Raw genomic sequence first — 19789 nt, forward strand, 5'->3', positions numbered from 1 at the left:
TTGAAGGTCAGATGATGAAAGAGGCATTTCCGTCCCATGAATCTGCAGTCGTCTGTCTGTTGTTGTATGTTAGGTGGTGGGCGTTGTCTGCCACGCCACTCTTTTGAGGGAAGGTAGCGACTGTTGCATCAGTAGACTCTATATTTACTTTTCCCTTCCTCCGCTTACTGACGCCCTGTGTCTTGCAGCCACCAGAGAACGAGCTGATGAAGGGATCGGAGAGGCAGCTGTCGGAGGCTGAGCTGCGTGTGCGTCGCTCCCTACAACGGCTGGACGTGCCTGAATGGATGAAGAACGCGCCGCCCCCTCAACAGGGCTTCCTTCTCCGCCGCCGGGACTACGGCTCCAGTAGCGCGCCTGCTGGTGGCTGGTCGGCGTACTCCTCCAAGACGGCGTCCATGACCTCCTTGGGGTCGTCTCGCGCCGTCACCCCGAACACGCCCACCAAAGTGGTCATCCCCACCCGCGTGGCCACCAGGGGCGTGGGAGGCGTCGGGGGCGTAACGTCCCCGGCTTCCAATTGTTCAATCTCCCCGTCGCCTAGTGACCGCAGCGGCTCCCTTTTCCAGTACCCCATATCACGGTGGTCCACGTCGCGGCTCAACTCGGGCACCACCACACCCACTGGGTCTGTCACCTCCTCCAGGACCACCGCCACCTACACTCGTCAGCCCTACCTCGGCTGGCGCTCGCAGACTTCCCTCGCCAACCTGGCGGGATCACAGTCCTCCCTAACCAGCACGGGGTCCTATCTCACCGCGGCGGACAGACTGGCTCTTGGCATCACCGCCTACAGCCAGCGATTCGTGAAGCCCACGCCCAGCACACAGGACAAGGAAAACTCCTCCTCAGAAGCCAACGCCGCGGCGCCCAAGCCCGAAAATCCTGAACAGAACGACACCGGCAGCACAAACGGCAGCATCAAGTTGCAGGTTCCCACCGACGTGGCTGACGTTCACTCCTCCATCAAGGAAGTCACCTCGGCCATCGTGCATTACTGCAACGAGTCCACGCCCTCTCCACGAGCGTCGCCGAGAGGGTCTCCGCGCCCCGACGGTCGGGCGCCCTCCCCTCGGCGCCTTGTGTGGGTTGAGAGCTCTTTCGTTGGTTCTCGGCCGATTACCTCGCCGGAGACGCCCACCAGCTCCACGCACGCCATCACACCCACCTCACAGCTCAATGGTCACGACCTGCCGGAGTCCGGTGAGGTCCCCTCCCGGCCGCCTCAGCCCCCGGGTGAGTACCTGCTGGCCTGGTGACCTGCCCTGGTCGTGACCCGGGGGCCTGGTCCCTGCCTCAAGCAGGTGTGACCCCCACGTCGTGTCAGTCGCTTGACCAATGTAGCCAAAGTGTACATAGTGTACATTATTTGGACGCTTAAAGATTCTTTTAATGTATTTATGAATGCAGTGTTTATTTTTATTTCATGATTTTTTTTGTTATGTTTAGCTTGCATGAAATTATATATGTGTGTATTTAGGAGCGACAGAGTGCATGTCAGTAAAGCTTTGCATTTCTTGAGTGCCGCTGCAGGTAACGATGTCATTTATCAATTTTCCCGACTATCCGGCGCGTGGCGGCTCCGGCCAGCGACACGCGGCGCCCTTCTGGCGTCACGCTCTTACCCAACATACAGGAACCATTGTGTCATTACTGTCTGAGTCTGGGCGACGCGGCCCGGCGGTGGCGAGGGGAGGTGCCGCTGCTGCTGCTGCCGCTGCTGTGCTGCTGTTCCTGCTACTTCCCGAGGCCTGGGGCTGCCTCACCCCGGGGCCCAGGCCACTACTAGCCTAATGCTATATTTTTTACCCAAATACATGCAATGACGAACATTGAAGTGCGGGAGGAGAAGGAGGAAAAGGAAGAGGAGAATGAGGAGGAGGAAGTGACGTAGAGGTAGGAGGAGGCAGGCAAGACTGGCGGTTTGAGGAGACATAACCAGTCTGTTTTGTACATTAGAATATCCACTTATATGCCGTGTATCTAACGCTATTTAATATATTCATACCTAACTGGCTAAATTTATATAGATCGCCTTGATATACCAGTCACTGAAATAATTTTAAGTTTGGTTTGTGAATTCACCAAATCAGATATACTATTCTATTATTTTAAGGAGGCTCTGTTTGTGGAAAGAACATGTGGTTGAAGCATTTCCTTAGGTGTAAATGGCGAATAATGTTTAGTTTCAGTATTCATGGGTATTGAGAGGCAGCAGTATGAAATATATAAATGCAACACACACACACACACACACACACACACACACACACACACACACACACACACACACACACACACACACACACACACACACACACACACACACACACACACACACACACACACACACACACACACAGACAAAACCAACCATCGTTTGTATCACTAGAACAACGAGCATCTCTCACACACACACACACACACACACACACACACACACACACACACACACACACACACACACACACACACACACACACACACACACACACACACACACACTGCCTCCGTCGCTGGGTTCAGGAGTTGCTCACAGAGGATAGCGGAGTCAAGTTGAAGCATGACCCAGCCTTCTCAGGACCTCTCACCCCTCCCTATGTGACCCGTGACCCTTGACCCTTAGCAGTTCCCCCTCACCGCCCTTACCCTTTACCCAATACCGACCTCCATCTGACCCGCCCTGACCTTAGTTATCAGTTCTAACATTACCAAGCTTCGGGTCCTTTGCACAAATAGGCGTAACAAGGTCATATTTTTTGGCTCAGAATGGCGGAGTATGAGTAAGGCATCCGTGTTAACCGTTGCACTCCACGTCAAAGGGATCGATGTTAGTGCATGTCAATTGATTTCCCGTTTTCTTCGTCATGAGGGACGGTGGAGGGCTGGACGGGGGACTCGCGCAACAAGGGGTGCGTCGCCCTGAGAGGACTGGCCGACGCCCATACACTTTATGGAGGTTTAATGAAAGCTCTTGATAAGGTAGTTGGGTGGTGGAGTGTACACTGAGGAGACTGTGTACATCCTTACGTGAACGTCAAGTTTGTGTACACCTAAAACTGTGTGTACGCTATTGAGTTTGTGTACTTTGATTCCGTACACGTTGAAATATTTATACAGCAAGCAGTGCACACATACATAGAGGTTGTGTAAGCGTATGAGTTACGTGCGCCGCACTGCCGTGTACACTAATCCCTGTACACATCAGTTCGTGTACACCATTAGTCTGCACATCGCTCCAAAGTGTACATAAACTTGTGTTAAGACAATACATTTAGCTGTTGTTTATGCTTTTGTTTTTATTTACCTTTTGTTCTGTAATATTTTCTTTAATTTTTTTTTAACTACTAGCTTTCTTTTTCTTTTTTTTTAATGTGGCTCTTGTTATGACTGACTTTGCTGCTGTTCTGTTTTAGTTCCTGTATGTCACCTTTATTTAGTTGGTAACGATGCACACACACATTCACCTATTCCTTTGATCGCCTTGCTGCACAGCTGTGACTTGCTGCCATTGCAGGTAACTGAGTTTTTAGTGAGTAAACCTGAACAGATTGTGAAATTGTGAAAAAAAAGACGAGCTTCGCTTCGGTTGACGAGGCGAAAACAAGCATCTTTTTATTAAATAAGCAGAAGGTGACGGCCGACATCGCCCCGAGAGACTGGCACCGACACACCAACTCTTGCATAACACGGAAGTAACCTCACCTGACCCCCACCACGCCAGCAGCTAGGGGGAGCCACATACACCTGGGGAGCAGCTGCCGTGGCGGGAGGAGGAGGAGGTAGAGGAGGGAGCAGCTGACTTATGGCCAAAAATAACCATAAATCACCTGAATAAAAAAAAAAAAAAAACACGCTATAACAAGCCTAACACATGCAATGATAACACTCACTCAAAACCATTCACACACACAAAAAAAAAGAAAGATACAAAACACACAAGCAATTGATGGTTTTGCTACTCACACAGGTAGACAGGACACCAGCCAATGGTTATATTCTTTCACACTGCGTTCAGCGTGGAAAATTACCTGTAGGGAGAAAACACCTCGTTTGAGTGCTAATCAGGTACAGGTGAGCGGTCCTATCAGTGAGTGGAGATAACGGCCCGTCTTATCATCTGTGGACCGGCAAGGGAGAGGGAAGGGTGTAGATGTGGAGGTGAATGGTGATGCATGCAAGGTAGGAGGTGGTAGAGTGTAGGAAGAAAGGTCAGAGGTTCTGTTCTCAAGTCCCCTGGAAAGCACATATTGCACATTTATATTGCGTAACACAGGCACATTCCTCCGCCCCCTCACGCACACACCCATTCACACACACACACACACACACACACACACACACACACACACACACACACACACACACACCAAGTCAACGATGAGTGGAAAAAAATTACATGTAATAAATTGTAGTTTTCAACCCTGCTATACTTGACGACTTCCGCCCGCCAGGTGTTCCAGGTTCACCTGACGACATAAGAAATCAGTGAAGAAGAAAAATTTTGATCTAGCCACTATTTTGTTTCCCTGCCAATATTTCTTATTAGTCTTAATGTTTTCTTCCAGTCAAACACTGTTTACTATGACCCCTAAATTTTGCTACTTATTTATCTATCATGATTTCTATTTTTTTTTATTTTTTTTTGCACTACTGGTAATATTCCATTCATAATAGTGTTATCCCACTTAATATGTAATGGATTGTGTGATAATTAGTGATCTATGAGAGCCTAGATTAAGCTTTTTTTTGTATTCAAGTTCTGAAACATTTACCTCAGTGGTCATTAAACTCAAATAATTCTAAAAGCGTTCCTCTTTATTAAACTTTGTCTTATAGCTACAATTATGAATTAATATCGCATCTTCAGTTATTACATTAATAACAACGAAAATAAAAGCTAAATAAATCAACAATTAAATTGTGAGTACAATCTAGAAGCATAACTAATTCAATTCACCCATATAAATACAAACACGTTTATATAATTAAGCATGAAGTGAATGATTATATCATTATTCTTTTAAACCTTTCATATCTCCAACAAAACAGCAGGTGACCTTCAACAGAATCCCCGTCAGTAGGATGAGGGCGGGGCTGGGTCGGGTGGCTGCATCTTCCTCCCTCTCAGTAATGCCGTGTTTTCCCTTCTAGCACGCACAAAGAGAAAGCACTAGGCGGGGTGAGGCGGGAGAGGAGGTGGTGGTGGTGGGCGCCCCGCTGGGTAAGTGACGGAGGGACAGGGAGGGGAGGGAGAGGAGAGAGGCACGTCCATACATTTCACCCTCGTCCTCGTCCTCGTCCTCTCGTCCGTGTTCCCCTCCGGCCTCCGAATTCCTGCTTCCTTCCGACCCTCCTTCACCAGCCATTAGTGAGAAAACCTTGAGGTAGATAGTCTTCTTCGAGCTACTCTCTCTCTCTCTCTCTCTCTCTCTCTCTCTCTCTCTCTCTCTCTCTCTCTCTCTCTCTCTCTCTCTCTCTCTCTCTCTCTCTCTCTCTCTGAATGCCCCTCTCAAGTTTAAGCTTCTCCATGAATACTTGGGGATTCAGTATGATTCCTTCCCTCCGCTTCTCACATTCAGAAACCCTTATCAGCCCCATTAGCCAATTGCAAGGACTCTAGTCACTGCTAACCTTGCCCTAACATTGCCACTATCCCCCCCCCCCGCTTCCATTCATTGCTTTCATGCTTTTCCTAACGCTTACTGATCGGCTAACTATGACTTATTAACAATACTGATCGGCCGATTGCAGCCCTCTTGTTTTCTATCGGTTTTGACACCAACCCACCCTCTTACCCTCTCTTCTTACCTCCTCTTGCTATCAGTTATCACTCACTCTTGACTTACAACTTTAATCAGTATTTCTTCCCATAACCAGACACCTTTGACAGTAATGATTCCATCCTGACCTTTGTTCCTACTGGTAATCAGCATCATTATTGCATTCTGACCTTTGCTTCACCACTAGTCATTAACTCAAAATTAGAACCATAAGAGAAAAGCTGATTATTAATCCCTGCAAGTCAATAATTACACTATTACGGCTGAAACCCAACTATTTTCACCCTTTTTTCAGGCTATTGGGTAGTTAAGTTTCCCATTCATTGTGTAACGAGCCCTTTAATTTTGTTAGCTTCCCGTACACTGCACCTCAACCTCCTCCTTCCCCTCTTCCTGTTCCTTTCCCCTCGTTGCCCTCCCTCTTCCTCCCTGGCGACGCATGGATCGGTCCCCTATAGCGCATGACGTCATTCGTACACATACAGTAAACGATACTCGCTGTCACTAACACAAGGTGGACGTCCCGGTGTGTCCTGTGTACTAATCTCGTCCTTACGCGTATGTCTATGAGGGTGGAAGTGCCTCGATTCCTCCCGCTTTATATATATATTTTTTTCTCCCCTTTAGTTTCCTTGCTTTACTAATTAAGGTACATAATTCAGGTGCTCCCTCCTCCGTGTGTTGTGTGGTTCTCTAGTCTGACAGGTGTCCCGTCCCGTGTCGTCACTGCTACCTGTCTGCACCTGGTAACTGGTAATCAGGACATGACCATCTGAAGGCTTAAAAAGGTTCGCCCTGAGAGTCCTCGTACTTACTAATTTGTGTGATTACTAATTTTTCTTAATTATTCAGGAACTTTTGCTCACTAACGTGCTGCAAATGGGCTCAAGATGCATGACTGAACTTGAAGCAGCTCTTGTTTGTGTGACTAACATTTTTCTCTATTTTTCCATGCTTATTTTTCTTCTATTATTCGTGTGTTTCATGTGACGTCGCACGAAATGGCAATTAAACCTACTTATTGCCGACATTTTTGCTTTGTGTTCATTTTCTCTCTTTTCATGCCAGAGAGAGAAAAATGATGTGTGTTGCTGCCTGCCTTCAATACAAAGCCTTCCTAATTTTATTATTTTTTGCTGTGTTTGACTTTTTTCTCACTTTTTTACCTCGACTAACTTTCCTTTCTGTTTCCAGTAAGGTTGTGGTGTTGGTGGAATTTTTTGGGCTTAACTTTTATACATATTTGCTATCAATAATATTTCTTTTTAATCTGTTCTACGTAAGAGCTGCTCTATCTATGTATATTTTGTTCTTCTCTGAGGGTATTTTGCAGTACTGTACCTTACCACTTCACTGTACATGTCCTAGTTTTACTCTTTGGTCACTGTACTAACTCTGGTTATCGCTATCACCTTATTATCTCACACCTGTACTTATGTCATCTCACTTGCTCCTATCTCACCATTGTTAATATCTCACTACTCACTAACTCGCAAATATCTCTCTCTCTCTCTCTCTCTCTCTCTCTCTCTCTCTCTCTCTCTCTCTCTCTCTCTCTCTCTCTCTCTCTCTCTCTCTCTCTCTCTCTCTCTCTCTCTCACACACACACATCTGACTAAAAAGGCGCGCCATGTCCAGGTCCAAACGTCTAACTGTTGATGGCTTTGCAGAGGTGGTCAGTCTGGTGAACAGCCTAAGCAGCGCATGCAGCAGCCTCAGGGATAGCAGCAGAGACAGCACAGCAGCCAGCACCAACGATAGCACTGCAGTCATCGTGGACAGCAGCCTGGGCGGTGACAGCAGCCGAGCAGACAGTAGACACAGCTTCTCTGACAGTGGGCAGAGCACAGTTGACCGTAGTACAGTGGACAGCAGGCACAGCACGGCGGACACAGTGAACAGCGGGCTCAGTAGTCGGAACATTGACAGTCTAAACAGCAGAAGCAGTGTGCTGAGCAGTAGAAGTAGCGGTGAGTGCAGCAGCAGAGGGAGCGTGGGCAGCAGCAGCAGGAGTAGCAGCAGTAGGGCAGGAGGCAGTAGGGACGATATTGAGGCCTCACCGGGCAGCGGAGAGGCGGACGACCTGGCCGGCCGCCCTTCTGTCGGCATGTTCGAAGACGATCTCCCAGTCTCGGTTTCTGCGTCGTCCACACTGGTGGTTCGACCTGCCCTTCATCCCTCCGCGCCCCGCTCCTCTCCCGTTGTACTCTCCACCTTTCAAGGCACCAACAACGAGGTTTTCCAGTTCGGCGCCGCCACCCATGAGGAGTCAAGGAGGTCCAGCGAGGCGTCGGGTGGAGTCACGGAAGGCATGGGCAGGGAGAGGCACACGGTGGCTTACGGTGAGGCGGTGGGGTACGACGAGCTCTTCAAGTCTGAGGAGAGCGGTGATGAACTCTTTACGGATCACTACGGAACCACAGAACCCGATCCTCACAACCTCGGGCCGGACAGCACCACCCTGGAGGACGTACTAGACTCCCTCCTGGCACTGCCCTCTGCCTCCAGGTCTCCAAGCCCCGTCTGCGGCCACCATCCCTTGGGACGGCCCTTCAGCCACCCGGGCTATACTAAGAGCCATCAGGAGAAAGACAACACCCTCCCATCGTCGCCTCAGAGCCTGGACTGTCCTCCAAAGCACCAAGACGACCACTATGGCAGCCTCCGTAACCACAACCTTCCCACCGACTGCAAACCAGATGGTTACCACAAGTCGTTCAGCTACAGCTCGAGCAGTGGCGAAAGCAGCTTCCAGCAGCAACAACAGCAGGCGGGGGCTCGTCCCCTCCTTCACCAGCAGCATCCCCCGCCCCCGCCAGAGGGATCCCCCGTGTCCTTCTTCCTGGCGCGGGACGAAGGTGAGAGCACTGAGTAAGTTTCCAAGCGATGGTTTGCTTCTGCTTTTTTGTGAGTTACCTCCACCACCTCTCCTCCCGGCCCTTCGTGACGTCACGCTGAGGTCACCTCTCCGGCAGCAGCGTGACGTCACCATCGGTATGTTTATGTCTGTTCCCTCCCCCCTCCACAGGATGAGCGCCGGCCCCGTGCCGGCACCCGGGCCTTCCTGGCTCGGGTGGTCTCACACGTGGCCTCCCTCACACCACATTGGTATACAGTCTCCCCCTCTTAAAATTTGCCATGGGTCTTGAGGCGAGGTCTTATTGTGCTATATAGAATAAAATACTCCTAGAACTGTTTAGTTACCTTGTCAGGCAGTTGTTGTCATAGTCACGATCTCCAGAGATCACAACCTTGAAATATCGCCCTCAGCGCTCGAGTTATAAGTTTCCAGTCTCCAAATCTTTTAAACGACTTTCTATTTCCAGTTAATTTCTCGAGTGGTGACCTTGAGTGTACAGAATGAGTAAGTCTTTCACTTCCCTCGCCACACTTGTCTGCCACCACCACACAGGCGTCGCTATGACCCTCACTTATAACCTTTCTAGGAAGCAGAGACCGTAGGGTGACGTTTGACCCGTGACCCTTTTGCAGGCCAAGCACAGGTAGTGTAGTATCACGGACCAAACGACATTACCTCTTGTGTTGTTCAATGACCAAGCAGTAGTTTAGTGAGAGAAAGAAAGAGAGAGAGAAAGAGAGAGAAAGAGAACGAGGGCGGTACTGCTGGCCCCCCTCAACCCCTCCCCTCTGGTCGTCGTCGACACCCCCTTCCCCCCCAGGTACACCCTCTGAAGTCACTCTCTCTGCGTGGCTCAGCACTGCCTTAGTAGCACTCCGCAGGACGGTGCAGCCGGGCCGAGGGCGTGGCCGGAAAGCTCCTCTCGGGCACTTGCCGTGATAACCTTCATCTCAAATAAGTGATCTCTAACTGCTCATTTTCCTGATCCAGCCAAGCAGTTCAGCACGTAAGGCATCGCTGCGTCGCTGTGGAGTCAGGCTGTGATGCGGATCTTTCATGCTGAATGCAGAGAGAGTTTGGGGGAAGAGTTTGTTGTGAATATTATTGTTATATTTGCTGTTCACCTGTTGCTGCCGTTGAATGTTAAGGTGCTGGTGACACAAAGGATTGTTGAAGGGTTATTTACAGTTGGTAGTGCTGGTGATGGTGGTGGTGAGGAAGGCTGACTAAAACGTTTCAATGTAGGTGCGAGAAAGAGAAGGGGGAAAGAAGGGGAATGAGAAAATGTAAGGTAATCAAACAATGAGCTAATCATGTATTTTGTCATGATACTCAAAGCCACAAGTCAACCAGTCAGACACCACCAACACCCGGGAGTCACGATGATTGGCTCTAGCCGGACCAATGAGTGAGCACCTGCCACGCCCACGCCCGCGCCTGGCTTTAGCTTGACTCCGCCGCCCCCTCGCCCCCCGTGTTCTCAAAGGCGACCCATTCACTTCCTCCCTCCTCCTCCCAGCTCCCCGTTCTCCCAGTTCCCCCCTAAGCCTCCTCCCGCCCGCCCACCACCATCGCCCCGAGTTCACTTGATATTATTAAAAAAAAAATGTTCTTCCATAGCAAAATTATAGTTCTTATAATTGTAGTTTCTGTAGTATAGTTTTTATTATGTCTCTTGAAGCCTTTCTAATCCTTAAAGATATGTGGCTATGGTTCTATATTCTATATCTATTATATCCTGGTTCTTTCTACAAGCATTATAAAAGCTTTTTTTTTTCTCTTACCTACTTAGGCTTTATGAAGAAACTTTATTGTTGATCTTCAGGCTAATAATCTTCCACCATTCCCACCTTGTTGTAGCTAAAAGAGTTTATCCATCTCGTGATCCACAGTTTCGTTGCCTGCACAGATCCTGATTACTACTAACCCTCCTGTCCCTCTATTGTCTCCTAAAAGTATATACTATATTATAAACCAATAAAGCTTTTCAAAAAGACTCACAAGGCCCCCAACACTTTCCCCTCCGCTGTACAATCGAGACTCTCAACCACTTCCCCCTCACCAAAAGGAAACCAATCAGGACCTCAAATACAAATGCCAACCCGCACACCTTTGAGGACACGGAGCCTGGCCACAGCTGGAGGTCGTGGAGGCGCCAGCTTACGCACACACACCGCTGCACTCATTCTCCGGGATACCCCACCTATCCACCTCTCTTGACGGACCTTCCATGCCTCCTTTACATTTGACTCTTTCATTGCTATCAGGATTTTCTTCCCTCTGCTGGCCGCGGAGCACGCCGGCCACTGCCTAGCATGAGGGAGTCGGCCTGTCTGCGACTCCCGGGTGCCTCATTTCAAAAGCCAGCCGCTGAGCTCGTCACCTGCTGCGGAAGGTGCTATGAGCTGAGGTGTCGTGAGGCAATGTCCTGCTTTAGATACACACCTACGAGTACACTGCTGGGACTGTATGGTGTAGGGATTCTGAAGAGTCGTAACAACACACACAGTGGACCCTCAATGTGGGCTGGGGACCGCGAGCTTACTGGCGTGCATGGCTGCACGAAAAATGCACCGCATATAAGTTTGAAAACATTGCTTAAGTCTTTTAGCTAAAACCAACGCCACACATCGAGGGTCCACTGGATGCTGGTGTGGATACACGGATGTATGGGTCATGCGTGGATACAAGTGAAATAGGGAGAGCAGGAAGGAACGAGAAAAAGGCAAGACAAGGTACAGGAGCAGACCAAAATGCAAGACGGTCAGGGAGCTAGGATGGGGCTCATCAAGAAGATTATGGCAAGGTAGGGAACAGAATGACGCGGCAGGACTTCAGGTTAAACAAAGCAGATGGCCTTCATTAGGAATTTCGAAACCTAAACACAGCTCAGCGCAGTCAGCATATATGAGGTACACTTCCAGATTCTGAACACAACCCACCCCTAAGGAAAGGCAACGGTTTTGAATCAGGAGACAGAGTAGATGTAGTGCTTATAGAGGCAATCTTTCTGTCACGCTCAAACATCCTTATAGCACTAATTAAGACTTTAGATGTCTTTCCTAACAGCGAGCTCTCCTCATGCTGCGTTGTTAAGTTTTCTGAGGGATCAATGAATTACTCTTAATCGATCTGAATGAAAGCAACAGGTGAAGATCCCAAGCCGCTTTATTTTCGTGTTGTAGCTCTACTCGTCCCTCGGCCCATCACAGTTGGATTTTGAAGGATTAAAGTAAACGAAGTCATGAATTCTCTCCGTCTCTCACCTACCTCAAAGTGTCCCTCTTATCCCTTCCCTCTTCGTCACGTTCACATCTTGAATCTGTGTTCTCTCCCTTTCTTCTCAGTTATTTATTGATTCGGTCCCCTCCTGAGTCCGTGTTCTGTCCATGTCTATTTTCCTATATTCTCTTGTTCGTGTTCGCCCTGTAGTCGTGTTTTCGCTTAACCATTTCCTTTGTCCATCTGTAATTACTCTCACTTCCTCCTTCCCGTACCCTGCGTCCTTTCCTTGACTCGTGTTGCGTTTCTTATCTTCACCTCTGGTCCACCTTACTGTTTTGGTCCGTTTCTTCCGGACCATTCCCTTCCTTGACTGCAGCCCAGTACTTGACTTCAATGCCAGGAAGATTCACACGGGTTTTGTCTCCCTTATGAACCTTCATCGCAGGGACACCAGCTGACGCCAACAAGTAAACACAGCCCGCACCTATAATTTTATCGTTCACCAGCAAAAATGTAGACATACGGTGATATATAAACTCCCTTAAATGTCCCCCTTTGGCTGTTAATGTTGCAGTTGTTTTACATTTACTTTATTGATGTGAGAGTAATTTTTTGTTTACTGATCCCCCTCCTCCCGTAGTAGTGTTCCCTATGTCCGAGAAGGGTGCTGAGCGGGCGTCAGGGTGAGGCAGCGTGAGGGAGATTGATTGAAGTCACACGCGGGCAACCTTAGACCACAGCACCTGGCCGAGTAGTGTCTGGCAGACCCTCCCTTACCTGTGCATGACATCTTAGGTTGCATGTGAACGTCCCTCTTTCCTCACTCTGAGCATGTTTATTTCTTTTCTAATGCGCATGTCGTTTCTTTTTCTATTTTTGGAATGTTCGCCTGTGCATTAGGTTGTTCTCTTTCTCTCTTCTCTCTGCATTGTGCCTCCCTGCCTGTCCGTCTGCCTGCTGCCTGCATGCGGCTTTCAAGGCGTTAACTGCCCGTGTCCTTAGTGGTAGTGAGAAAAGCACCGTTTCTTCAAGCCTTGTGTTAACTTAAGATAAATCAATACTTCATGTTATATACTCGTTTTGTAGTGTTTATAACGTGTTGATTTGTCGTCTGAGTTGGATAAGAGTAGATAAAGTACACCAGGCAGCACAGAGCGTCCACGTGACTGGCTCAGAACAAAATGCGATCTGTCGTGTCCTGGCCGGGCGCCGCAGTGTTGTGTGACCGGCAGTTCACACCTCAAATTCTGTTCAGTTTCATTTTGAGTGATTGTACTGCACTATGTTCCAGTAATTGTCCTCCAATTATCTTGTGCTTATTGGTTCTTTAAAATAAGCTATAAACAGTTTTGTAAGCATGAAAATGTTCCTTTGGTTTTCTTCATGCGTATAATCTACAAACACCATAATTCTATCCCATAACCGCAGTCCTTCATAAACTTCCCACCCTTTCCTCTCTCTCCTCCCCTTTACGGCACGCTCCTGGAGGCTCTGTGCTCACGTTCTGCCACACACGTCAGTGGAGCAGTTTTGTACAACGTTCACGACACCACGCGCGCGTCGCGGTGGTGTGTGTAGCAGCCTCCGCCTGCTCGCGGATGCTGCACATTGTTGGGCACCCGCGCCGCGCCCTCCACGTAGTGCGGCGACAGTACGCCCGACACACTAAAATCAAGCCCTTTGCTTTCTCTGCGGAAAGGGGTGCTGTCGCCCCTCGTGGCGGCGCCCGCGAGTCTTGTCCACAGCAGGCAGCTCAGAACCCCATGGGGTCCTCGGCCGCCTGCAGTTTCTATAAATTTCTTCTTCCTATCCCTCCTACCTTCTACTCTTACTCTGCTTCTCCCTTCTCGTCCCTCTCTACCTCACGCACGGCCATGTTACAGGTGAACCTCACAGTGAGCCGCCCACCACCACCACTACCACCACCACCACCACGCACACTCCCTCACGCGCCCGCACTGCGCAAGCGCAATCGCACGTGCACGTGGACCCAAGCGGCAGGGCGCCCACAACACGGCGGCTGGACACACTGGAGGCGCAGGGCCCGGAGGGCACCTTCACTGCCCGCCAGGTGACGGAGGCCGACCCCAGCACGGGCGTCTTGCTGCACCAGTCTACTGCTGTAGTGACACACCCGCACTCGCACGCCTATTCTGCCGCCCCCATTCCCCCCGCCCACACCAACCTCTCACAGAATGCTCACATCTCCCCAACACACCACCCACGCCTCTCTTCTCCTACGAGTGACTCACTTACTAGTCACAGAAATCTACTGTCGAGTTCCTCACACAACATCGTTCCTCCCACGCCCCCGTCCTACACCACACCAACCACTGCTTCCCGTCACGTCAACACCACCTTTACTCACCCCACCCACTCACTCTCCTCTACTCTCCCCAACTGCGTTATCACCGCCAGTCCTGTCCCTGTCAATTCTCACCACACTACTCTCCCTCAGTCACACTCCCGCTCTGCTCCCTCTGACACCCGCCCCAGCCATCCCCCGGCCTCCTCCCCACGGGCAGGGACTTCCCCGGGTCACACAACCCGCTCCAACCTCCACAAGGGGCACCATCAGCCTCACGTTCCTGGCCACTTTGTTCCCGACAGCCAGGGCTCCGGCCAAGTCAATCAGCTGGGCACCTCACCTCCCAAGCGGTCGTCGCAGGAAGTGGTTCCAGCGAGTCCGGCTGATCCCTTGACAGAGGCTCTCATGCTCAGCGGGGTGATTGCGGCCGTTCCCTCCATTGTTGAACGACAGCCGCCGCCACCACCACCAGCAGGGCCACGCGTCACCTTTCACCTGCCGCCTCGCCACATGAACATTCCGCCAGACTCCTCCTCTGAGAATGGCAACGGCAACGAAAACGTAAGAGTCGACGCTGATGACGATTCCACCAGCTCGAACATCGTGAAGTGCCGCAACCCCAGCTGCGGCCTGACGGCGGAGACAGACGAGGCCCGTAGCACCTTCAAGACGTGTCATAATTGTTCCACATTCTACTGTTCTCGTGCATGCCGCCGACAGCACTGGGAGCGACATAAAAAGCAATGTAAGAGGATAAGTTCCCTGGCGGTAGCCAAGCAGGTAGTGGCACGAGTGAGGGAGGACGAGGCAGTGCTGGAGAGGGTCAGTGCTGTGGCCAGAAGGGGCATCCGCGCCCTTGGCCGTGGCACCGTCAAAATATTCTTCCACGACATCAGGGGCGCAGAGACTTTCGTAGGAGGCGGGGAGCTGCCAGAGACGCACTACATGACCATCCAGAATCTGCTGCCTCAGGAGACGGGCCCAGAGGTATACAAGCAAATCACAGAGCTCTGTAAACACTATAACGTGGAGTACAAGTTGGTGTTGTACGTCAGTATTTGCATCATGAATGAAATCCCCACAGGCTCGTCACCCAAGTGGGAACGTGAAATGGTGTCTCACTGCGCCAAACTACGGCTTGCCGGCGGCACAGGAGGAGGTGGCAGCGACACCTGGAGCCCACGTCCGGAGCGCCATGTCATCACGCGGGACATGGACGAGCCGGAAACCATGATTCTGACGTCGGCGCCCATCCCGGAGTCCAACACGTCCCCGCAGGCAGCGAGACACATCGCCTTCAATAACATCGTGCGTCACCTCCGTGAGAAGGGCATCAGCTTGCGCCACCAGTACCCCGACGTCCACAAGAAGCTGACGGCGTACGTGGAGCTGGGCGAGGTGTTCCCGCCGCTTACCATCTATCCGCGGGACGTCACCACGGGCTCCACCTTCATGTGTATCATCATGCCCGAGACAGATCACGCCAAGCTGCAGCTCCTCAGCAACGACGCCTCCAAGGTCCGCACCATCGACATCTCCCGCCCCCACCCGCCCGCCTGACATCCGATCCCATGACCCAAGCCTCCCCCCAAGCCATATCCATCTCAAAGGGACACTTAATACCGACCACTAGGATGAGTGGACGCCACGGCACCTTCCTCTCGACCCCAAGTGTGCCCTGAGCCAGGCCTGTGATAACCCCAGGTGTTGGTGGTAACGCTACATATCGGCCTTAGACATGCAGCCCGGCCAGAGGTGAGCCAGGCGGGCCGGGGTCGCGTCCCTCACGTCCACCAGTCGGCCGTCATTGCCCCTGCGGTCTAAGGTTACAGGATACGTGTCTTCCTACGGTGTATCTCCTTCACTGTCTCGTCATATCGAACCTCTTCCATACAGGATAAATCACCATACTCACTCCAGAGGAACACACTGGGATCGGATTCTTGAGCTACGGGCGAAAAGGACAGGTGGGGGCGGCGCGGCCAGCCTGGGGCCCCTCACTCTTCTGCCACGCGGGCGGGTGTGTGAATCTTTGGTTATTTCCTTAATTTGCTTAGAGTACTGGTGACTGTAGAGTATGTGTACCAAATGCATTATTTTAGTAACTAGCGCAAATGGTGACTGGCGCTGGTCATGTGCAGGACACAAGCGCTGCTGAATCAAACAAGAGAGGATTCATGCCTTGGGAAACCCGTTCGTTCTTTTGTTAGTAATATTGTTAATGTTGTATGTGTGCATGAGAGAGAGAGAGAGAGAGTGAGAGAGAGAGAGAGAGAGAGAGAGAGAGAGAGAGAGAGAGAGAGAGAGAGAGAGAGAGAGAGAGAGAGAGAGAGAGAGAGAGAGAGAGAGAGAGAGAGAGAGAGAGACTGTGTTTGATGACATATTTGTAAAAACTTTCAATCAGTTTTCTCCAACTCTCAAGGTCTAGACGTTTTAAAGGTGCTGAATAAGACCAGGCAAAATAGTGTTAAAGTCTGTTACGAAACGTTTTATCCTTTGAGCATGTGAGAGACTCTGTGTGTGTGTGTGTGTGTGTGTGTGTGTGTGTGTGTAAATAATTTCGTATACGTGTTTATATAATCAGAGTGCATATACTAAAAACATATGCGCATTCATATCAATTTATGTGTGTAGAAATGAGCGTGTTTCCATGCGCAGTAAAGCCCTCCTCCTCCCCAAATTCCCCCAAATCTTCCTCTCCGAAATAAAGGGTGTTCAAATCCTCCTCCCTCCCCAATACCCTGTCCTACTCTACCTTCCCGTTTCCTCTCTTTCCCAACTTTATCACCCTCAGATTTTGGGGATGTTTTCTGGGGAAGGTAAAGGGCAAAACTGAACCTCTATCTTAGTTTTCGTTGTTCTTTTTGAAAGTTTAAACGAACAGAGATCTATAAATGTGATGGATTTGTTGTCGTCTATATTTTCATAGAATCGATAGGTATAATAAAAGAAAAAAAGATACTATAAATACTATATATATATGTAAATGTGACTTTGCATCATCATCGCTGTGTTGACTGATAAAATAAATAATAAAGTGCCTGATACACATCCCACAGAGCGCTCCGTGAGATGATAGACCGGAGCTGACGTGGGCCAGAATAAGGAGACGGAGACACCTGTTCTTCCCCCTGTCTGGTGCACCTCATCCTACCCCATCTTTCTCCTAGTACTCCTCCTCCTTCTGCTCATGATACTTCTCTTCCTCTTCTTCCTAGTGCGCAACCTTCTCTCATTACTGCGAGTTCATTATTATATTTTCATCTCCTCTTCCTCTTCTTTTTTAATATTTCCCTCCCTTTCCATTATTCTTCTCGAAAATCTCCTAATGCTTAGTATTCTCCATTTCCTAGTCATCCTCCTACTCATCCCTCTAACCCTCCTCAGAATTCTTTTCATCCATCTTTCTCGTTCTTACAATTTTCCATTTCTTTACAGTTCTCCTCGTTTCCTTCCTCTTTCACTTCACCTTTTACTTTCTCCTCATGCATGTTTTTCCTCATCTTCATCATTTTCTATATTCTATTCCTCCTTTCCTAGTTGTTTAAACTCTTCTACCACCTCCCATTCCTCCTCATCCCCTCATCCTCATCCCGTTAACAGATTTATCACATCATCGGCCTTAAGGTTCCCTGATGAAACTTTCAGGTTCTCAGATATTAACTAGTAAAAGAAAAAAAAACATAATAATAATAGCGTCGTTCGTGTTCTCTCGTTACGAAGTGTACGTGTGTGCGTGTGTGTGTGTTGAGTGTTTCCAAGGACAATCTCTTCCTTTTCGCTCCTCATCAAGACCCCCACGTGAGGACCTAACATGAGGAATGATCAGGTGTTACGTACAGACACCCTCGGGATTCACTAAGAGAGGTAATGAAGTCAGATATGTGATATGCCAAGCCAATCCGCGGGGCTGGTATCTCCTACTTGGTATTCTTGGCCACTGTTGGGAAACTTCATTTTACCATTGTTTCCTCCGCTTAGTACAGCTTCCAAGGCCTGAAGGAGAATGTGTGGGTTACAGGCGACGACTAAGACGGACACAAGAGCTCCTACGCTTAATTCGCTCATCACTATTAGCTGCTCTTATCACGTGATCGGTTCATTTAGCTTCTGCCTTCAGTCCTAAACTGGTGACACTGTGGACGTTTTTAAATTTAAAAAGAAAACGAGAAAACAGTGGTGGACAGTGTATCGTGTGTGCGTGCGTGTGTGACAAAAGGAAAAAAATACTTAAAAATATATGTAAAAACTCAGAGTTCATTGTTTTCCAAGTGATTAAGGTAAGGACAGGTGTGTGGCCGCTCAGGTAGATACTTTGGAATGTGGACAAGGTCAAGGTGAGGGTCACTATGCAAAGGGGCGTGGGTGTGTCCGTGGGTGTGTTTTTTGTGGAGCGCCTGTAGATTCCGAGGCGACAGAGGGTGTGGCAGCCCGACCCTAACACTTCCAAGCAACATCAACAACAACAACAACAACAACAACAATTACACCTAAAAGAGCACAAGAGTCGCCACTTTTTACCACACCAGTGGCCTCCAGCACTCAGGGTCAGGTCACAGCACCAGTCGGCTGCCGCACGCTCCGGAACCTTGGCATTGGCTAGAAAAAGAACCAATCACGACGCTCTCTCAACGATTCAACAAAAGGAAATTTCAGTAAAAAGTGTAACAATATATCATTTCCGCATATTTACATCCATCCTTGTGTTGTCATCTTGATCAATATTTCAACATTTACGAAACTTTTTGTCACATGCGACGTTATCCTTTGGCTGCTATTTCATTCATTACATATATAGTAATAATAATAATAATGATAATAATAATACTATTAATAATGCTACCAATAATACTAATACTAATAATGATATAGTAATAATAAATATAAATAATAAAAAAATCCATTCGTACGTCAATACATATTATGCATACATGAATACAAACCTACAAGTTGATGCCTTTACTCCCCCACTTGGACAATAACAGGCTGAGCTCGACGCTACCCGGCTCAGGCCAACACTTCCTGTACCTTCAATAAACAGATAAAAACTGAAAAACCATCGGCGAGTCTTATTTTCATTCTCTCTTCGTTTGTTGTAACAACTCAACACCGATCCCTTCAGACCTGAGAGTCAACCCAAAGTGCCTTGTAAGATTATTTTCTTTTTCCTTCTGCTACAAAATAATATGGATCCAGTTATGGATCTATATATATATATATATATATATATATATATATATATATATATATATATATATATATATATATATATATATATATATATATATATATATATATATATATATATATATATATATATATATATCGATCCGCTTATTATATCAGTCGGTTCGTGAAACACCTTTAGTTATGAGTCAGAATTCGAATTATATTAAAAATAACGCTCTGTCATTTCGTCAGGACTATCTTCAAAGGCTAGATGAAATAATTGGTTGGGCTATGATAGTGTCTTTTTTTTTTTTTGTTCCCTCTTCCTTTACTGACTTGAGAAACTAAGATAAGATAAGGTCTAGGATTATGGTCTGGGTCTTGTTGATTGGCTGTCACTCAGGCCAATCAGGACCAGGAAAACATCGAGAGTTTGTCGTATCG

The 19789-nt window shown here is 48.7% G+C and overlaps 1 protein-coding gene across 10 annotated transcripts in view; it reads left to right on the plus strand.

Moving 5' to 3' along the window:
- Positions 1-19235, plus strand: part of LOC135106402 (mucin-17-like) — a 122395-nt gene extending 103160 nt beyond the window's left edge. Inside the window, exons 5-8 of one of the 10 annotated variants that reach the window (XR_010271281.1) lie at positions 189-1236; positions 7454-8654; positions 9276-9463; positions 13752-13871. Coding sequence is in view for 9 of the 10 variants with exons in the window: in XM_064015385.1 (XP_063871455.1) it covers positions 189-1236; positions 7454-8641; positions 13752-15736 (4221 nt within the window). In the remaining variant the exon portion in view is untranslated. Of the gene's footprint in view, positions 1-188; positions 1237-5154; positions 5225-7453; positions 8655-9109; positions 9464-13751 lie in introns of those variants that run through there. The other 9 variants (XM_064015386.1, XM_064015389.1, XM_064015385.1 and 6 more) reach the window with 9 other exon arrangements.
- The last annotated feature ends 554 nt before the right edge of the window (positions 19236-19789 follow it).

Source organism: Scylla paramamosain, chromosome 13 (assembly GCF_035594125.1).
Source record: "Scylla paramamosain isolate STU-SP2022 chromosome 13, ASM3559412v1, whole genome shotgun sequence".
Classification (NCBI taxonomy): Eukaryota; Metazoa; Arthropoda; class Malacostraca; order Decapoda; family Portunidae; genus Scylla; species Scylla paramamosain.